The 23,069-nt window shown below is 38.5% G+C and overlaps 1 protein-coding gene across 4 annotated transcripts in view; it reads right to left on the bottom strand.

The window, feature by feature from the left end:
* lrrtm4l1 (leucine rich repeat transmembrane neuronal 4 like 1) overlaps positions 1-23,069 on the bottom strand; it is a 264,599-nt gene that overhangs the window by 99,261 nt on the left and 142,269 nt on the right. For 2 of the 4 annotated variants that reach the window (XR_009061057.1, XM_057818275.1), the window contains exon 1: positions 11,478-11,895. The exons of the other annotated variants lie outside the window; for them this stretch is intronic. Coding sequence is in view for 1 of the 2 variants with exons in the window: in XM_057818275.1 (XP_057674258.1) it covers positions 11,478-11,481 (4 nt within the window). In the remaining variant the exon portion in view is untranslated. Of the gene's footprint in view, positions 1-11,477; positions 11,896-23,069 lie in introns of those variants that run through there. 4 annotated transcript variants of the gene reach the window in all.

Genomic DNA, 23,069 nt, shown 5'->3' with positions numbered 1-23,069 from the left:
CAAACTAGAAATAGCAGTTTCCTCGGAAATTTCACGAGAAAACCAAAAAGTTTAATGAGGAGGAATTTTTTTAAGCCAAAACCATAATCTGAAGTTTCAGAAGGTTAAAAAAAAGTTCCCTTTCAAATATTACCCTTGAGACATTATCAAGTCTGTGTGCAGTACAGCCTTGACAGAGCAATTCAATAGTACAATCAAGCAGTACAAATACTTGTCTTTTTTAAAGACGGTGACTCCAAAAAAATATGTCACATTTGGACAATTACGGCATTTAAAATATTCTTTTTTTTCCCCCCACAATCTCATATAAAAACATCTTTAGAACCACATATACAAACGGGAACAGCTAGCAAAGTTATGATTTTTCACTTCTTGGCAAAGGCGGTCTTGATTAATGCAAGGCTTCAGTCACAATTGTTCACTTGTTGCCAAGACGCGCCATCCAAATCATTTCACCATATTACCTACAGTTATATTACTCCCCATCCATTGTCTCCTGACTTCATATTGTGTTGATTCTTTAAATGTGCTCATAATGACTGTGTCCTTGTTATGATGACACATACAGTGTATCACAAAAGTGAGTACACCCCTCACAGTTCTGCAGATATTTATCTTTTCATGGGACAACACTGACAAAATGACACTTTGACACAATGAAAAGTAGTCTGTCTGCAGTTTATATAATAGAGTTAAATTATTTTCCCCTCAAAATAACTCAAAATATAGCCATTATTATCTAAACCACTGGTAACAAAAATGAGTACACCGCATGGGAACTACGTACACCACTAATGTCCAAATTGAGTACTGCTTGTCATTTTCCCTCCAATATGTCATGTGACTCGTTACTGGAGTGCTGTCAGCATTGCTGCAGAGATTGAAGAGGTAGGGAGGTCATTCCCACCACCATGCTTGACTGTAGGCATGACACACTTATCGTTGTACTCGTCACCTGGTCGCCGCCACACATGCTTGAAAACATCGGAACCAAAGAAATTAATCTTCATCTCATCAGACCATAGGACATGGTTCCAGTAATTCATGTGCTTTGTTGACATGTCTTCAGCAAACTGTTTGCGGGCTTTCTTGTGTACAGTCTTCAGAAGAGGCTTCCTCCTGGGGTGACAGCCATACACACCAATTTGATGTAGAGTACGGCATATGGTCTGAGCACTAACAGGCTGACCCCCCCCCACCTCTTCAATCTCTGCAGCAATGCTGACAGCACTCCTGTAACGAGTCACATGACATTTTGGAGGGAAAATGACAAGCAGTACTCAATTTGGACATTTAGGGATGTACGTAGTTCCCATGCGGTGTACTCACTTTTGTTGCCAGGGGTTTAGATATTAATGGCTATATTTTGAGTTATTTTGAGTGGAGAATAAATTAACTCTATTATATAAGCTGCACACAGACTACTTGTCATTAGGGGTGTGACAAAATATCGAAATGGTGATATATCGTGATACTTTGGGTCCCAAAAGGTTATCGATATGCTCCTGCCAAGAATCAAGATACCGTTTTAAAATGGTGTCAATGTAAAAAAAAAAAAAAAAAATGAAATGAACCAACAAGTTGCTACCAAAATCCTCTACCGTATTAGTGTCTCTGTTAACTCTTAGGCTGCATTGACGGTGCATGACGCCCAATCCATTTAGAGTGGGAACGTTTGTTCATTCGAAACCAGAGCATTCAGTCATTCTGTCCAATTTTCAGGGCATTTACAGGTCACTTGCGATTAATTTGAGGGCATTTGTAGGTCATTTCTTCTTGAGTTTGAGTCACTGTCTGTTCATTTGGGTGATTCCCAGGTCACCTCCTGTTCTGTAACTCAAAATAAACAGGAATTGACCCATAAAATACCCCAAAATCAACAGGAAGTAACTGAACATCAACAGGTAAATGACCTTAAATGGCCCAAAATTACCTCATTGGCTGCCACTGACGACCATAGACGTTCAATCCGTTTGAAGTGGGAGGGATGGCAGCGAATGAACGAATGTTCATTCGCTGCCACCCTCCCAGTTCAAATGGACTGGACGTCTACCAGTAATAAACTCTAATTCACAGCAGATGCTTGTTTTTGTGTTTTTTAATTGTCTGTAGAATATCCTAAAATTATTTCCTGACCAATTATTGATAATTGTTGTATCACCATATCGTCAGATCATCGTTATCGTGAGCTTTGTATCGCAAATTGTATTGTATCGTGAGGTACCAAGAGGTTCCCACTCCTACCTGTCATTGTGTCAAAGTGTCATTTTGTCAGTGTTCTCCAATGAAAATATCTGCAGAAATGGGAGGGGTGTACTCACTTTTGTAATACACTGTAAAGTAGTTAAAGCAGAAAGATTGAGAGCTGAGAACTGACACCCAAAAATGTTTCATGCTGTGTTTGCACACAGCCCACCACCTCTGTAAGGACAGCAGAATCTGTTCCTTGTTATGAAATCAAGAGGTGTTGTTTGACCTCTCCAGTTATTGTCCAGCTTCATTTCCAGCCAAAACCCACATAATGGACAGATTGCGTGACAGCCTTGGTTGGGAGGAAGTTCACCTCCATCTTTAGATGCATTGATCTGCAGCAGGTTCTTCATGACGACGTCATATTAGTAAATAGTCAATATAATTTGTGAAAAATCCACTACTGTCCAAACTGTGTCTGATCTCTTCTCGTATCTTCTTGCTAGTGACCCATTGGTATTCCATTCCACAGCTGGTGCTTGTTTCCTCCTGGCTGCCATAATCATTTCGAGAGGTCACGGATCTGAATTTCACCCCTCTGAGACAAGCTGCTTCACCTCTATTCTCACTTGCCTGTGTGTGGCTGATGTGTTTTGTTCTATCCCTGGGTGGTTTAATTGCTTAAACCAAGGAGGTTGTGTTTTCATTGCCACCAGATTTTCAATGTGTTTGTTTGGTTTTATATACTGTCTTGCCAAATACTTTTCTGGATACTTGGACTGGTTCTAATAATCAATTAGCTGATTAATTGAGCATTGAATAAATATATTGATTGTGTGAACTGAATTGTTTCTGGAGTCTTAAAGCTATTGAGATTTAATGGAGTGTTAAAAGCAGTACTCAGTTGTACTATTGCCTAAACTGAGGTGTGATTACTTTAAGATTGCTCTCCTTTGGTCAAGTGTGCCAAACGCTCTAACACACCAAACAAGAGGATCGAGACTGAATAAGAGGTGGTCTCGGTCCACTTGCAAAGTTGACTTGACTGTAAAACCTGTGTTAAAAGAAGGAAAAGGTTGAAATAGGCATCACAATCCTATATTGTGTCTTTTCGGCATGTTGTTGGCTTAGTTTGTTTTTACTGGTCATTTGTCTTGACATATGACAAAATGCTCGAAATATGACGACTTATGACAGCGTCGCAATTTCATTGTTTTCCTGCAAGACGGACACAATGCAGATTTTCTTGTGTTGAGAAATCAACATGGGTCCCAAGATGGTTGGTACAGGTGGTGAAAAATGGAAAAAGGGTGTGCTTACCATTGAAATTAATAAGGAAATGACAGAAAAATATGAGTGTGGTGCGTACGTCAGTGAACTGGCTTGACAATACAGCCGGATTATGTCTACAATCATGATGGTCCTCTTCCGACCTCCGTTAACCCGTCTTTATAAGTTAAGGTGACAATTATCATTATTGTAACATAGGAAACACGGCTACTGTCCGCTGTAGCTGACGCCAACAACAACATGAAAAAAGCAGTTAAAAAACAACAACAACATGAATCTCTCTCTCTCTCTCTCTCTCTCTCTCTCTCTCTCTCTCTCTCATCAGTTACACGGTGAGTTCATGAACAGCATGCAAAACACAACCGCCACATTAGAACCCAATTCGTTACATCACAATTATTATTTGTATTTATATATTTTTTTGTTTCACTATGTGTAATCTTTATTTGTAATTGTACCAGCAGTATTCAATAAGTATTTAGTGTAGTGTGTGAAAATCCCGCTCGACATACGACCATTTCCAATTACAAACCAGGTCCTGGAACGAATTAAATTTGTATGTCGAGGTACCATTGTACTTTCAAAATACAAATGCTACTTGATTGTATTATTAGAACATTTTTGTTGCTTCATGACATTGAACCAAACAACATCTACGTACAGTAAGACAAACAATAAACTAAAAAATAGCAAACTCATCACTGTATTGGTGCATGTTTACATAAATATACTAAATATAACTACAGTATTACTTTTTCTGTTATACTAAACACTAGTTGATCATGCTGCCCAGGATAAAAGATGGAAGTATATTCAGTCCATTACTGTACAGAAGTAAGCAGTTTTGGTAACCACTGTAAAGCCCTAAGTATTTTTATGTGTACTATTTAATCATCTGAGAACATCCAATGTGTGCATGCAAAGGGTCTGATCTACATTGCAGATGTTGTTTCAACATTTAACAGACTCGTGGTATTTGAGAGGCATGAAGTCTGAATTTACATCAGGGTTGTCAAAATGATCAAGGCCTACTAGAAGTGCAAGATCCCTTAAGTGAGAGACAGAGTAGTAAGTCCAAAAAGGATGTACTTGTTGTGAATTATGAAAAGTCAATATTTAACTTGTAATTTATTTCATGATTGATACCCTCCATCACAAGGAAGCATAAATATGTTAATAAAATTCAACATATGTTAAACTATATTATGAATACTTAATAGATTAGGAATAGATAGACATATTCAGAATAGGGCTGTCAAATTTAACACGTTAACGGGCGGTAATTAATTTTTTTAATTAATCACGCTAAAATATTTAACGCATTTAACGCATGCGCGGAATGACCCGCTCATGCATTGCCTCAAACAGATCACAATGATGCACTTGAGTGCTAAGAGGCAGAGAAAGGTGTCTTGTTTTGTGCTTTTTCTTAACAAAGGTATACCCACATGCGACGTGCTGGCACTTTGTTTCTTTATTAGCACATTCAGCTTCAACATTAACACAGCTTACGGCTCTCGGCAGGCCTTAACTCTAACTCGCTCCTGCATCAGGTGAGTAAACAACATGTTGGCGCCGCGTGCCTCAGATAATTCGATATCAGAATATTACAAAAGGCGAGTGGACACAGGCGTTCATTGGACCTCGCCGTTTGTTGGCATAAGCTTCGTCAACTCCTTCACAATAAACATAAGTATCAATTAGTGAAAGCACAACAAAAATAATATCTCAAAAAAAAATAATGATCACAAAAAGAAAAGCGCTTCAATCTGTATTAATGAGGCCCTATTCTCACACAGTTAAACAACAGAGTAAAGAGAACTGGCATTCCCAATCAAAATAGCTATGCAACATACACATAAAACTTACTCAAGTCTTTGGTCAAACATTTCGTTTGGTTCAACAAATACATTGGATGGCAATATTTATTCACAATATACAAACTATCAGAGGTCAAGTACGTTGTAAAGCCAGCACTCAAATGACGTGAATTACAATGAATGGACCTGTAAACAGGAAACTACGGTATTAGTCGAGGGACAAAACACACGATTTAGCTTGATTTGTAATTTAATTTAAATTTTGCCATTGACACCTTGTGGTAAATTTAGTGTATCTAGTTTATTTTTTGATAGAAAATTTTTACAAATTTTATTAATAAGAAAACATTAAGAGGGGGTTTAATATAAAATTAGTATAACTTGTACTAACATTTATCTTTTAAGAACTAGAGGGCCTTTCTTGTGGATGCATTTAACAAAAAGAATGTTAATAATGTCAATGCCATCTTGTGGATTTATTGTTATAATAATACAAATACAGTACTTATGTACTGTATGTTGAATGTATATATCTGTCTTATGTCTTGTCTTTCCATTCCAACAATAATTTACGGAAAAATACGGCATATTTTAGAGATGATTTGAATTGCGATTACGATTAATTTTCAAGCTGTGATTAACTCGATTAAAAATTTTAATCGTTTGACAGCCCTAATTCAGAAGTAATGGAATAGTACCACAGAGGGATCCTTGATGAATGTGCTTTCTTAGAGTTTCTCGAGAATTGGGAAAGTGGAAAAGGGGCTTTCAAAGGTCCACCTCCTCAGCCTATATTACATCTTGAAGCAGTTTGAGTTAGTGTCAAAGGAACAAATCCAATACAATTCGTACAGTAAAAAGATTAATTCGAACGAATCGCTCAAAGAATCGTTTGCCCTGCCCCCACCAAATAAATCGTTCAGTAAGTGAACGGGAAGTGACGTTGCTGAACGAATCACCCAAGACCGCTTGACAACTTAGCTGAACGAGAAGTGACATTGCTTGGTCCCTCCACTATTGCACACAGTCTCCTCATTTGCCACTTGTCGTAGATTCAGAAGCGAGTGTCACTGAGTGACTGACGCTATTACAGTGATCCCTCAGGTGCTCATTGTACTTATTCAGATTTAACACCATTGGAATTCCCTTCTCCTCCCACAATACACTCACCGGCCACTTTATTAGGTACACCTGTCCAACTGCTCGTTAACACCTAATTTCTAATCAGCCAATCACATGGCGGCAACTCAGTGCATTTAGGCATATAGACATGGTGTAAGACAATCTCCTGCAGTTCAAATCGAGCATCAGAATGGGGAAGAAAGGTGATTTGAGTGACTTTGAACGTGGCATGGTTGTTGGTGCCAGAAGGGCTGGTCTGAGTATTTCAGAAACTGCTGATCTACTGGGATTTTCACTCACAACCATCTCTAGGGTTTACAGAGAATGGTCCGAAAAAGAAAAAATATCCAGTGAGCGGCAGTTCTGTGGGCGGAAATGCCTTGTTGATGCCAGAGGTCAGAGGAGAATGGCCAGACTGGTTCGAGCTGATAGAAAGGCAACAGTGACTCAAATAACCACCAGTTATAAGCAAGGTAGGCAGAAGAGCATCTCTGAACGCACAGTAAGTCGACCTTTGAGGCAGACGGGCTACAGCAGCAGAAGACCACGCCGGGTGCCACTCCTTTTAGCTAAGAACAGGAAACTGAGGCTACAATTTGCACAAGCTCATCGAAATTGGACAATAGAAGATTGGACAAATTTTGCCTGGTCTGATGAGTCTCGATTTCTGCTGCAACATTCCGATGGTAGGGTCAGAATTTGTCGTCAACAACATGAAACCATGAATCCATCCTGCCTTGTATCAACGGTTCAGGCTGGTGGTGGTGGTGTAATGGTGTGGGGAATATTTTCTTGGCACTGTTTGAACCCCTTGGTACCAATTGAGCATCGTTGGAACGCCACAACCTACCTGAGTATTGTTGCTGACCATGTCCATCCCTTTATGACCACAATGCACCCAACTTCTGATGGCTACTTTCAGCAGGATAATGCGCCATGTCATAAAGCTGGAATCATCTCAGACTGGTTTCTTGAACATGACAATGAGTTCACTGTACTCAAATGGCCTCCACATTCACCAGATCTCAATCCAATAGAGCATCTTTGGGATGTGGTGGAACGGCAAATTCGCATCATGGATGTGCAGCCGACAAATCTTCACTAACTGTGTGATGCCATCATGTCAATATGGACCAAACTCTCTGAGGAATGCTTCCAGCACCTTGTTGAATCTATGCCACAAAGAATTGAGGCAGTTCTGAAGGCAAAAGGGGGTCTAACCCGTTACTAGCATGGTATACCTAATAAAGTGGCCGGTGAGTGTATACCGTATTGGCCCAAATATAAGATGGTGTTTTTTGCATTGAAATAACACTGGAAAAGAGGGGGTCGTCTTATATTCGCAGTCTAGACAGTATACCCATTCACGACGCTAGGTGGCGCCAGATATCATTGAAGCGATGTTCTGTCATGACAGATCTCAGCTACTCTTTTCAGTTTAACCAGTTTGCATTATTTTAATGCAATGTTTATCCTTATTCAGATTTGTTTCAAGACTACAGTTACAGTTAGACTTGACTTTGATGGTTAATGCAGTTATTGCAATTTTGTTATTTTATCACAATAGATTGGTTTATTTACATTTCAAAAACCAGAAGCCATTCATTTACGAATGTGACTGCACTTTAGTTTACATATTTAAATGTTCAGATATTAAGATTTGAATGGGGCAAAATAACATGCTTTTTTTCTCAAATATATTATTATAATCATTTGTTTCGGATGTACTGTAATTATTTTCTGTATAAAACTTAATTTGGTGTCCAATAAGTCTTTTTTCAAACTTGAGTCTTGAAAAACAGTCTTATAATCAGGGCCGTCTTATATTCGGGCCAATACGGTAAAAAAACAAAAAACAAAAAAAACACACAGAGAATGGGAATCTGAGTGTCCTTATAGTCTGAACAGTTTTAATGTATCCAATGGGACTATGATATACTCCCATTGTGGTTATTTATTTTGTTCCATTTATTAGGAGAAAGCAACTGGCACAATAGTTTAAGTGGAACTGTGGCTATCAAACAAGGGCCTTTTAACGACTTTCAAAAAGGTTCGACACATTACAGTAAGTCCCCTTTGCAGTGCAGACTATACAGCATAGCTTTTTTTTTTTTTTTCTTTTCTTTGCATTTTGATAATTTCTCAAAAATAGCCTTTGATACCTCCATATTTGTTTGTACAGTATTTTGCGTCTAGCTAGCTTAAAGTATCATGACTCTGTTTCTATTCTACTGTAAAGAATGTACAATTAAACAATAGAGACAACCACAAGCTTAATATAATCATTCTAAATCTTATTTTTGGAAGTTGTCACTGGGTATAAAAATGATCTGGCCTGATTTTGGCAACTCGCATGAATGGATGAAGAGGCAAAATAAATTCTTTGTCCTTAACAATTCAGTTAGAAAATGAGATAAAAGGGGAAAAAAAGTGATCACTTGCAGAGTTGATTAAAAAATGCCTGATTTTGTTGAACAAGTTGTATGTAAATAATAAAAATGCTTAATTGTGGGTAAAAATTAGGAACACTAAGCAGACTATATTAAATCAGCCAGTGTTTATGCATGTATGTGTGGGCAGTGAGCAAGACCCTCTGCCTGGGTCATTTATACTCACAACATGTGTAACAATATAATGAGATCCAGCAAAAATTACTAACACTAACATGTTATGCTCAATTTGTATTGACACTGTCAAGGGGTTATCTTATTTAATCAATGATTGCCTTTGTGCTTTGCTAACGCGTAATGCTCTGCACTCTTCCAATACTTTGCCTCTCTTGTGTAGCTAAATTAACTGACCAAAATATATTTCTGCAGGTTCAATACAACTAATCACAGGAATAGCTTGCCTTAGTGTGATAGTTATGTTCTTCATTACTGGTAATGACAAGCACAACATATATCAATTATATTGATTATCTTTCTTTGTAAATACAATATTCTTGATACAGCGCACGTAATAGATCATACAGTTCATTAACCGATGTACAGTATTTTTATGTCGACTGGGTGTGTTTACGGGAAACAAAAATGTAAGGATGGAGCTACATTGGATAAATAGATTGTGTTTCTTTGCATACTCATGCTACACCATTACTAATACAATACATATAACTGCATATCATACACAGGCCAACATGCATGCATGAACACCAGTGTTGTTAATAACGGCGTTAGAATGTAAAGGTGTTACTAATGGCGTTATTTTGTTCAGTAGTGAGTAATCTAATTAATTACTTTTCTCATCTTGGCAACGCCGTTACCGTTACTGAGGCGGGAAAGGCGTGCGTTACTATGTTGGTTGACTGACGCGAGAAAAGTGAGAAAGTCGGACTCACGGAGACGAGAGAGTACAGCAGGAGTGGGAAGGAGGCAAGGGAGGGTGACGACGTTGTAAAAGCAATGCTACTATGCTAGGTGGCTCCAATAATACCTGACTGTAGCCGATAGCCTACAAACTACGCCCACATGACGCTTCGGTAGATATCACATATATACAGAACTAGATGCAAATGACAGACACGGCTGCATTAGCAACATGTATAATAAAGAACTAGATGCGTTAGTAAACAGCCGCCATCTTGAAGTAGTACACTCCTCAGGAAGGCTCTGTTGTAGAGAACCTTCCTAGTGAACCTAAATAACTTTTTATCTGAAATTCTCCTAAATCGGCAAAATCTTGACTTAAATCTATCTTCAAATGATGAAATAGTTTTAAAACTTACACATGTCAAATGTAGACAGAAGGGAACTAATGCAATAACGGGAGCAATTTTAACAACTTTAACGGTTGATTCACAACATTAAATGACTTCCACACATAGCAAAGGTTACTATCTAGTTATCGCAATATCCGCATAACACCTGTGTCTAGTTAAGTGTAGGGTAAAGAATTGGGCTAGGTCCAATTGTCCCAAAAAAAACCTTTAAACTTCACATTGTGTGACCTGTTTTGTTTGTTTGTTTGTTTGTTTTTATAAAAATTATCACCAGTTACTCTGCCAAGTAACTAATTACTCTTACTTTCAGGTAACTGAGTTATTAACGCAATTACTTTTTGGGAGAAGTAATTTGTAACTGTAATTAATTACTTTTTTAAAGTAAGATTAACAACACTGATGAACACATTATTTAGTGTATCAGGACTTTGGTGATACAGCACATTTATTTCAAGTGTCACTTATTCAATTAAAAAAATACTTATTATTGATCGTTTTTATTTATTTATTATGTTTGTTTGTTGTTGTTTGTTGACAGGCCTTCCTCTTTAGTATAGAAACGCCCCTGACAACAAAATAAATAATATTCATTCATTCATTTTTCCATGCCGCTTTTCCTCACGAGGGTCGCGGAGGTGCTGGAGCCCATCCCAGCTAACTATACTAAGCACAATAAATTAAAATAAAAATCAATGATATCCCTCAAAGTCACAGCAGGGTTGTGTTTTACCCATCCTTCAGCACATAATAAAATGTAACACTGATTGAAGCTGCAGAAGGAAAGGTGAGTGTGGGTTTGAGGCTCCTGAGCTGTACCTTCTGAGTGTGTACTAAAATGGAGGAGGCGTGTAGGATGAGATTGGAGGAGCTCTTTGGGAAAGGGAGTGCGGGGGGGTTTGGAGGCGCAGCAGAAGTTGGAGGAATGACTCAAATCTGACACATCGTCCAATGCTATGGAAAACTACAGACTGATCCATGCATTGCCATTTGATCTCATTTTGTGAAAAACATCTTTTGAGTCTACTCAATTTCAGTGCTGAGTCGTGTGTAATGGATTGCATATACAATAAAGCAAATGCACTTGACTCGGTCATGGGCACATTAAAATGTCGGAATATTCTATCTTCTCTGAATGTTTCGTCAAAGAATAAACCGCTGTTGCCGCTTTTCAGAATAATCTTTTTGTAGAGAGTATGCTGAAAGTAGTGTTTAGTGCTGTTGAAAGAGCACGCTCACAATTAACTAACAGCCCACAATGGCTGCATTGTTATTGAGAGGTGCACTAAATGCATTTAACTACATTTGGTGCATGTTTACCAGCCCTAAATACTCACCCATGCTGTCTCATCCGCGCGTCCGCTCCGCGATCGTGGTACACAGCAGCGCAATATTTCAACACTGAGCACTTCTCCTTGAGTCTTTTCAAATCCAGACCATAGAAAGTGGCGGAACCCTTCAATCAAGCGGCGACTCACCTCCTTTCCAAATTTACCAAAAAAAAATATCTAATAAAAATCTTCCAGTGATTCAAGCATTCAAAGTTTATTCCAATGCGCTCTGACGCTGCGTAACTTGCCACGCATAACTGAAAATGTGCCAGTCAAGCCCAAAATGCACTTTGGTCTTCGGATTTGAAGCATGGTTTTAGAACGCACGAACAAAAATCAGTCCGTTTTAAAAGTGGAAAAAGTCAGAAGGAGCAGGCTTATGGCGCATAGATGGGCGCAGTCTCCTTCCCAAGCAGGTGCTCGTTGCAAGCGCACGTCAGCAGTGTGCGGGATTTGCAGGGGCGCGTGCTCAGCCTACCCAGATGCGTGCGCGCGCCTGGATGCGTGGGGTAAGCGTGCGCGAGGGAGGACGCAAGACTGCGAATTTGAAAGCGCTCATTGCATTGCTGAACAGCTGCAGGCGCCGATGGCCAAGTATGAGATTTGTTGTTTGTTCAATCATCAATCTGGTTCCCAATCGCTATCGTACTTGTGGTGTGGGGAACATGCCGGAGGATTGTAATTATTACGGGATGAGTGGGTGCAAATTTGAACATAATCATTGCTGAGTGCCAAATTCGATGCTTTGTTAGAACAGATGCTGTTGTCTTCAAACACATTTGACATTTTTATGTGCTTGTTAAGAGATTTTTATTTCTTGACTAGACTTGAAATTTCAGACCATCTACTTGGAAAAGTGCATTGATACAGTACAAGTATTTGATACACTGCCAATGGGTTTTCCCATTGGCAGTGTATCAAATACTTGTTCTCCCTACTGTACATACATGTGCTATCTGAACTTAAAGTTATATGTTAATATAGGGGTACACAGAAATAAATAAAACTTCATAAATGGTATAAACCAGGGAAGGGCAAACTATTCCACAAAGAGTGGGTGCAGGTTTTTGATCAAACCAATCAAGAGGACAAGTTTCCACCAATGTGGTGTTTTACAAGCGCACTCAGTTGATTGCAGTGCGGTGCTTCGTTTCTCTACTGAAACATAATTGGTTAAACTGTCCTGGATCAGTTGGAGCAAAGACCAGGAGCCCCTGTGGCCCTCGAGGACTGGTTTACCCACCTTGGTATACAGTATAAACTCTTAATAACATTTTCAATAAGCAATGGTGATGCCCAGTGACGAGCAGTGTTGTCAGTAACGCGTTAAGTAACGCGTTACTTAGCGTTACTGTAATCTGATTACTTTCTTCAGTAACAAGTAATCTAACGCGTTCATTTTTCCAAGCCAGTAATCCGATTAAAGTTAGTTTCCCTAGTGCCTGTTCGTTACTATTTTGTTTTTGCCTCATAATGTATGTAGAATGAAGAATACTGTAGTCATGTACGAAGAGCATTTCTCATCGGGGCGGGGGAAAAAACGGGTCATGTATATTACGGAGCTGTCCGAGGCTGAGCGCTGTCTGCCACGGCGGTCAACAACATAGCATTCTGACGAGGCAGCAAGGCTAACAGTGAAAGGCAGGATATATATACCGCAAATGGATGCCTTTGCTCACTGGAAATACAGCCATTATTTCACATTTCTGTCCAGTAAAGATGACAAAAATATGTCCGTGCGTTGCAAACTTTACGCTGGCAGAAAATGACTGTCGGTCGCTAAATAGACAAAGAAGCACTTGGAATTACAGTACAAAGCGACAAAACTCGAAACAGCTACAGGTAACAAGTTTTTACGTTTTATGTATTTTCACTACTATTGTAAATCCTCTCTGAATACATCAAAACTATGAACGAACATGTGGAATAGCCAAAAAAGTGAAATAACTAAAAACAGGTTTTATATTCTACATTCTTCAAAGTATCCACCTTTGAGGTGTCGCCAAACTTTTGGCCAATACTGTATATATACATATATATATATATATATCACTGTTCAAGCTCAGTTGTTGTTGGTTGCATTTGAAAGCTTAGGTTTACTGTAATTCTAAATATCCTTCTTGCCTCCACAGGTGTAGTTTTGGCTTAGCAAAGCAAAAGCTAGTGTCTTAGGTGCTAGTCAAATGATCTGCTCGAAAAATGATTTTGACCCATTATGAAATAGGTTGTTCATTTCATTAATTTTTGTTGTTAGTTTTATTGCTTTACAACTTTTATAGACAATAATTTAACAGCTAGGTCTTTATTTTAAAGGAGAAGTTCAAAATTTTTGACATTAGGCTTTATCTTGGAGACTAATTAAATCCCGCTAACTCAAAGATGAATCCTTATGTGAAAAATTCAATTACATGTGATGACATTTTTTGTTGTCATTTTTATGTTGAGGCAGCAAAAGGGAAAAAATTGGTAAAAAGTAAATGATAAGTTACTTTTAAAGTAATTTAGTTACTTTGATAATAAAGTAATCGGTAAAGTAACTAGATTACTTTTTTGAGGTGTAATCAGTAACCAGTAATTAAATTACTTTTTTAAGTAATCTGTGACAACACTGGTGACGAGTCTAGATTTGGACTTTTCCTGGTCGATTTCTGTTGATTTCCCCATGATTTTACACAATGAAGAAGTGTGTTTGAAATGAGGTGTGCCATAAATCAACACACATGTTGTCAGTTAACCTCTCAGGAGCTTTCAAAGCCATTACATTATCTGGACTCTCCTACGTTCTGTAAAAACAGTATTTTTTGTGAATGTAAACTTTTGAACTTGAAAAAAAAAAAATAGAATATTCTCTAAAAAATTCTCACCCTCATTATAGTGGCATTTAACAAAATTAAATAATTTCAGTAACCCTGATTGACCTGAAACAGATTTAGGGGCTGTTTACATGGTGATGCTCCGAGAATACGATGCATTTCATATTTGCATTTACAGTATATGGCTCAGTCTCCATTCAAACAATGTCACAATTCCGCATGAAAACGATAGAGTATCCATGCCAGGTACTAGGGGGCAGCACAGTTTTACAAGGGAACAGCCAATGATGCACTTCCTTGAGAACAACCTCCTCAGCCCTGAAGACAACATACCCGCCCACTCAAAAGCAATGGCGTCCTCACGTTTTTTTTTTTTTTTTTTTTTTTAATACTTAAAAATGTAAAAAAAAAAAAAAAAACATAAATTAGACGACGTTCCACCATGTTTGCTGATTAGAATGTTTACCAGCAGTGACTGCGCATGCCCAAAGTCAAATGTCCGATTGCCGACGTCATCATAGTGAGAGCGTTGCATTCATCCGGTTGCAAAGCAACCCCCACAATCAAATAATTTCGATTTGGAGGCCGGAATCAAAAGTTTGCTTCCCTCATTGCCAAGGTGTTGCTATGTCATAAACTACGCAGTCGATCAAAAAAAATGTTTTGGAATGTGAGTTTTGTAAGAGCGAATGTGCATTTAATACAATTTAACTGAGTAAAACGCTCATGAATTGAAGTGTTCACCTGCCCTTTAAAATCCACTCAATTTTCAAATTGATAAGGATTCATTTCTGGTATCAAATCGATTGAGATTTAGCATAGGACACATTTGTAGGGGTTAGGGAATACATGTCATCTCTAATGACTGATGAAAATGTCTGTTGAAATGTTCATTGATATTAAAAAATGCAATCATGAAAATAGTTTGGTGTCAAATCGAATAAGACTGAGCATATAACACACTGGTACAGTTTAAGAACAATACTGCAATCTTTTGAGCATCATATGCGACCTGGTCAGGGGCGGAGCTGAGGGGAGATACTGGGGGTGCGGCCTCACCCGGGTCCGGATTGTGAGCGTAAAGGGGGCATGATTGGGCAAGGGGAGGGTCAACCCAAAAGGTAAGACACCAAGACGCAATGACTCGTGTTCGTATGGTGTCGACGAAGACTTTGGAATCTTGCCTCTAAATTGGAAGAATTCGATTGCGGGGGCTTGAGAGGGGCTTTGTCCGCATGCATATCAAAAGCTCCTCCGGCACGGGATCCGCGCCGATAACATCAGCACTCATACATGTCACATTGGGCGTGTGCAGCGGTGCTACTAAACATTAAAAACAGCAAATATGGCAGAATATTGGCTTTAATTTACTGTTTTTAATAATATTTTTAATTTAAATATGTTGAATGTTTCCATTTTTGTGCCTTTTGGAACACAAGAAAAATGCCATTGCTTGGAGTGGGCCAGCATGTTGTCTTCTGGACTGAGGAGGTTGTTGGGGTCAAAGTGCATCATTCGCTGTCGCCTTGTAAATCTGCACTGCCCCCTAGGGCATAGCATGAATACTACATCGTTTTGATGCGGATTTGCGACACTGGTCGAATGGAGACGGAACCATACAGATGCTAACATTAAATTTTTCGTCTTCTCGGAGAGTCACTATGTAAACGGCCCCTAAATTGTCAAAAAATGTCTGCCTGCAACCCCTCCCTTTCCCTGTTCAGCCAGTCGTCTGGAAGGGTTCGCAAGTCATGAAAGACTAGCGACTACCAACCACTGTGTCGGATGGTCGTCTGGAAGGGCCCGTGTTTTGACTATGGGGACGTGTGTCATGAAAAACTAGCACCTCAAGCCCTCCTTGGCGGATTAGGCGGGCCCGTTGCTACACATCGCACCCGAGGCCTGTTCACATTTGTTCCGTCATTGGAACTGGTCACAGCCTTCAACTTACAGTAGCTCAATTGTGCTTGTTATTATGGGGTAGGACTGTATCAGCTCAAAATTTATCATAAAAGATTGTCATCTTATTGCAACATTTAAAGTCTTCCCGTGAGATGCTGTGAGTCAGCACATTACCTAGAAACCTGCTATTTCTTTTTGCCTGTAAAAGGTCTGCAATAATAAATGTTAGAAAATATGGTTGTTGACGTAAAGGCCAAAATCTAAATTTCTCATTCTTTAACTAAGGTTTAACAAGGTTTGAGAATGCATGCTTAGGATAAGCACCACAGTATTACTTTTGATCACAGTCCTGCCGCATGTTCAAAAGTACAAAGCCAGCACACAGTTATTCAACGCAATACATGTACCTTCAAAATTTTCATTATTAGTGTAGTGGTTTATTCAATTGACTTCTGTGGAGGCTTTGTGTTTTCATTTTACACTCAGTGACAATGAATATAGTTGTCTTTCCCTGCATGTGCACTGTGATTGCCTGGCAACCATTCCAATGTGTACGTGCCTTTTGCTCTTGCACAAGAGATCAAATGAATGTTGTTAGTCAGTCCTTGGAATAGAGATTGTAAAGTACAAATAGTTTTTAAAAAATACATAAAAGTACAACAGTTGGAATAAGGGTGAATGATTTTAAATCAGTTCTTATCACATGTGACCTCGGGGAACATCTATCATATTGATATGCTGCTTGATTTTTTTTTTTTTTTCAGCGAAAAGTGCCGATTATTTCCAAAAATCGTCCCGCTTTGGGACTGCTACATCAGTAAAACAGCGAGCAGTTACCATCATATTAAACGGCATACGAAGTTGCTCAGTGCAAAAAAACATAAAGGAGCTGATACTGCCTGCAGCATTAGACATGGTCTCGGTCATGCTGGACGATACAACTGCTGCAAAAATAAAAAAATGTCCCTCTGTCCAATGACACTGTCGTTTTTGTTTTATTTTATTTGGTCAAATTATTTGGCATATTGTGCTCTAAGTTAATACATTCAAATTGATTAGTGACATTATTGTTAAGTGATTTTATTACATTTCATTTTTCAGTATCAAATGGTCAAAATGTTTTGTTTTTTTTTAATTCAGGCAAATTGATGCATTTTTTGTCACAAACAAAAACAATTATGAAGTTATACTTTATTGCAAGTTGATCTACTGTATATTACTTTCCTTCTTTAACGTTTACAAGAAAACAATGTTATGCAGAGGTATACTTCTAATAATTTTATACACAGATGATACTGTCCTATACTATACTGTCCTATACTATACTGTCCTATACTATACTATACTACAGTGGTGGCAGAACTATACTATACTATACTACAGTGGTGGCAGAAAGTTTGGCGGGCGCCAAATGTTTACTTCCACCTGGGCGTGAAGGGGGGTTTATAGAAAATGATTGAGAAGCACTGTATTAAATGAATGTACCGTATTTTTCAGACTATACGTCGCACCTGAGTATAAGTCATACCAGCCAAAAAATGCGCAATTAAAAGGAAAAAACATACAGTATATAAGTCGCACCAGAGTATAAGTCACATTTTTGGGGGGAAATTTATTTGATAGAATCCAGCACCAAGAACAGACATGTCATCTTGAAGGGCAATCTAAAACACAATAGAGAACAACATAGGTTCACGGTATGCTAACATTACATGACTCTAGAATTTAGATCGGGCCTTAAAAATCCAGCCCGACCTGACCGGCCCACGGGTATTAAAGCCCGACACGGCCCGAGCCCGATCAATTAACTTGATTTGCTTGCCCGAGTCCGAAAAAACCCAAAATGTTATGTTTTATTTTACATTTATATCTTTTATATTTGTGTGTCTGTTCTAACATGCGGATAGTGGATTTGACATTTACTTTAATCTCCTCGAGTTGGCAGAAAAAAAACAAGTTTTCTCAATGTTTAAATAGTCTACATATTTTTATGATCATTATAAATTAGCTGTCAAACGATTACAATTTTTAATCGAGTTAATCACAGCTTAAAAATTAATTAATCGTAATTAATCGCAAATCAAACCATCCCTAAAATATGCCATATTTTTCTGTAAATTATTGTTGGAATGAAAAGATAAGACAAGACGGATATATACATTTAACATACTGTACATAAGTACTGTATTTGTTTATTATAACAATAAATCCACAAGATGGCATTAACATTATTAACATTCTTTCTGTGAAAGGGATCCACTGATAGACTTGTAATTCTTAAAGGATAAATGTGAGTTTGTATATTGTGACTAAATATTGCCATCTAGTGTATTTGTTGAGCTTTCAGTAAATGATACTGTAGCGACTTAACTGTTCTGCCCAAATGCATGATGGGAAGTGGTGCACTCATGACTGTGTGGTGGCTGCAAATGTTATATCTTCTCTGCGTTGGGAACAATACAGGGTATTAAGAAAAAGATCAATTCCTGTCATTCTTCCCCATGTCACTTCCCACAATATTTATAGTTGATTTGCGGGAGAGATGTCAAACTTTTGCCAATTAAAAGCCCCAATGAATGCGTGTATCTACTCCACTCACTAGACGCTGCCTCTTAGCTCTGTATATAAGTAGAACTGCGCCATTGTAGGCAGTTTGCAGCATTGTGTGAGTGGACTGTTCCGCTCATGCGTTAATTGCGTTAAATATTTTACGTGATTAATTTTAAAAATTGCTGCCCGTTAACGCAATAAATTTGACAGCCCTATTATAAATGTATTTAGACAACGAAATAACGCTGAAAAAGTTTTTTAAATATATTTCTCTCATGAGACCAAAGCGCCACATCCGTTTACATTCAGCGAAGCCGACACAGGTTTCCGTATATTTGTCAACAATCAATTTGAATCCTTTCCACATCCCACTCCTACCCCAGTTGTTTGCTTTTAAATTCCCCTGTATTTAGTTTGTTTTTCACTCCTATAGCCGCGCCATATCGAAAAGGAAATACCAGGATGCTCGAGGAAGGCGCCAGGGCACGGGAGGGGAAGATTGAAAAGAGCCACTGCGTTCATGTGAGCAGGCATGCACAGAGCCTTCTTTGTTTTATCCAAATTATCTATTTAACATCCATACACCGTTTTAATATAACTATATGAATATATATATATATACATTTTTTTTTTTTTTTAAGTTAGCGAGAGAGATGTTGGCCCGACCCAACCACCCAATCACACATAAATCGCTCCAGAGTATAAAACTCACCCTCTGCCAAACTATAAAAAAAAAAAACGACTTATAGTCCAAAAAAATACGGTAACTGTGTTTTATGTTACTACTGTAGGTGTCGTTCTTGTTTTAAAGAGGAAATTATGAACTTTGAGATTAAAAAAAAGATTCCAGCACAACATGAGCTTAAAACATCCAGTGTGTACCTAATAAGTTGTGTGTTATAGCTGTGGGCAAAAAGTTGACAGTATGACAATGATCTTTCTGGGTCAGAGTTCCTTAGGATGTCAGTTCAGTTCAGTTTGTTTGAGACAGCCACTTACGAACATCAGCTTGTTTGGATGAATCTCACCCAACAAACCAACTGTCGTCCTGTTTTTTAAAAAAATTTTGTGAAGAGTTCCAGCTCTTTATTAGCTATTATAAAGCATTCAGGTTTGGCCACAGTTATTGGGAACACCGGTCGCATTTTGAATGAAATCCTCACATGACATTTAGTCTGTAACGGTGAAAAAAACAAAACAAAAATAAATACCAACAAAAGTGAAAGGATGGTTGAAAATTTAAATTAACCCATGCAAAGGAGTCAACAAAGCATAGCCTCACTGAGGTTTTACATTGCATAGTTTACCCAGGGCTTAATTTATTAAAAACAGATGATAACCTGACTCATCACACAAACAGATATGGAAGCTACCGCCAGAGAACACCCAGGACTTCATCTGGTAATGTGCACTACCTTTTTTGAGCATTTTGTGAGAATATACAAACCTATATTAAACCTGAAAGAAATTGCAAAATCTGATGTTATATCATTATATCTATAATAACAGCTTCTGAAAAGAATGGGAAAACTGACCTGCATAATGGTGCCAGCGAAGCACAAACATACTGAGAAACAAATTTCGGGGCCTCAAGTATACTAGTATATCCAAGGACTGGCTGGTGCAAGTCACGTGATGGAGTCATGTCCCAAGTTTAAAATGCAATGTTACAAAGGATGGGCACATAAAGCCCATTGTCACGCAGTTGAGCATCGTATCAGTAATTTTTCTTTTCGACTAACATTTGTAATTCAAGTCAGTTTTGAAGATTGAACTACATAATTAGACTTTGATACGTATTATAAATACTAGCAGAGGCGTAGCAAGGGTCCCTGGGGGCCCCAGGCAACATGGGGCCCTTTGAGCATGTGCAAGTAAAGGGGACAGTTGGACTTGGAGTAATAGCATATTTAATAAAAGTCTAATAACGCCTCGCTCTCATAGAGCGCTTTTTAGGACACTCAAAGTGCCCCCCCCCCCCATTGCATTATTCATTCACTTATTTATTTTTATTTTCCCTTCTGGCATGACAAATCCAAACAAACATACAGCATGTGTATGTGTTTACAATTAATTCAACCCGAAAAGAAAAGGGCTGATGGGAGAAGCTTATTGAAACCAGTCCCCAGTATACCATATAGGACGCAGAATGCGTCCTTCGCCTTCGAGTGTCTGTGCACTTCACACTATCCTTAATTATTTACACACATTTGCCTTAATAAACAAAATGTACTTCAGATTATTATTATTATTATCGTGCTTAGTACACATACCTTTACACATACCGTATTTTACTGACTGGCTGGTAAGTTATATTGCTTTTACTTAATAAGGATAACATTCTGGCACACAAGTGAATCATGTAACATCTTATCAGTTTGGCTGATCAGTGTGTATGGTGATTCTAAACACTGATTTAATGTTCTAGGTAAGATCTTTATGTATGAAGAAACACTAGCATGCTGCAATGCTGTTAGCAAACGCTAACAAGCTAGTTACAACAAGTCAAGGCAGTTAATTGGTTTAGGACATAAAAATACTACTACTACTACTACTAGTCTGCAGTGCTTCGACTACATTAGGACATAAAACTACAGTAACATAGTACACTCACCGCTGTCTTGCTTTTTTCTCTTCTGCTCTTTTTTTTCTTTTTTCATTTGCAGACAGATAACTTCTCTTCATTTTGCCAATTAAAAAAAGGCCCGATTGCCGCCCACTCTCAGAGTCACGTGACACACATACATATTTGCACAGTAAAATGAACACGAAGGTGGTGGTGGTGGAAGGGGGTTCGAGTGCGCGCTGCATGCGGTCATCTTGGCCATAAAAGTGGCGAAAACTAAGCACTTTACACTCATATGTATGTAAAACATCAATTTAAGATGCTTAACGAACACCTTCCCTCTTAAAGCAAATGTGCAATGCAAATATAATGTAAAGAACGCTCTCCTCGACGCAACGAGAACGAGTGGGATCAACCAGCCGACGTAACAGGAAAAACACGAAACGGTCGCGCTGATAACGGCTCTAACTTATCATAAGAACTTTATGGCATGAAGAGGAAATACTTACATTCGTTCATGGACCCACAGATTAATCCTCTAACAGGTGGGGTGGCCGTCCTCTGCTCGAAATGCGCACCTTCCGCTTACGCCTATTCTCATTCTCAGAATATGCAGCGCTTGTGACGTAGGACAATAACAGGACTGGTTGCTATGGGAACGTACACAGCGGCATACCGCATACCCAAGGAACCTTGCTAAAAGGAGTATTAAAATTGCTAATAAAATCGTTTAGGATTATTTTAAATGCATATATGTTATATTTTTCTTATAGAGAATTCAACGAGGAATACGATAGACCCATTTATAGACTTTCTTGGAAAAATCACCATTTCTTCAAGTAGTCACATGAATAATGAGGTGGCCTGTGAAAACCAACATAATATATTGTAGCAAGGACTTTTTCTTAAAGTTCTTGGGGAATCACTCTCTGCACATACATGTAGTGTTAAAGCTGATTGGAATTGCTTGAACATGTATGCTAATTGGGACTGATACCAGACTTGTTGGATAATCTGCCAAATAATTCCATGGTATTGAATCACTCCCAATACTTGTAGCTACGACAGTGCGGTGAAGCGGAGTGTGCTAAATCTTTGTGTGCCAAATCTGTTGGCTCTCTGGGGGCCCCTGCTGGCTGGGGGACCTAGGCAATTGCCTGCGTAAGCCTAATAGGATGCTACGCCTCTGAATACTAGTATGTGTATTATCTTTCAAAAATTGTTTCATACCATTTTGTTTTGTGTTATATATGTTCAGTCAATCAGTCAGCTACAGGGATATTGACTATGTGCACCATCCTTCATCAGTGATCAGCCAACTATCGAATTTGATTAGCAGAAGAATGGATGAACACAAAAACAGGAGCGTTTTAACAACCAACTATGTGCAAACGTGAGGAAAACAGTTTTCATTGTCTTGTTTATTTTGCTCATGGACAATTTCTGTCTTTTAAAGGCTCACAATCGGCTGCCTACCCTGGGAGGTGTACACGTTGCTTACATTTTTAGGAACTGACGGTGTTATCTGTAAAAAGCAGATTTCACTCATACAGGGAGGTGAGCCATCCAAAGTGAAACATAGCAATGTTCATTTTAGCAACCACCATTTTGTAGAAATTATTCCTGACATTATACAGTATATGCTCCTTTTTGCTGAAAGTTAAAGTGCTCAGATATTTATGTATTCTCTATATTGTTAATCTAACTGGATATTAGTTTGCAGATCACTTGTGTACACAGTTCATAGCATTCAATTCCTGTAATCCA

Source organism: Corythoichthys intestinalis, chromosome 17 (genome assembly GCF_030265065.1).
Source record: "Corythoichthys intestinalis isolate RoL2023-P3 chromosome 17, ASM3026506v1, whole genome shotgun sequence".
NCBI lineage: Eukaryota > Metazoa > Chordata > Actinopteri > Syngnathiformes > Syngnathidae > Corythoichthys > Corythoichthys intestinalis.
This window is presented reverse-complemented; position numbering and strand designations above follow the sequence as displayed.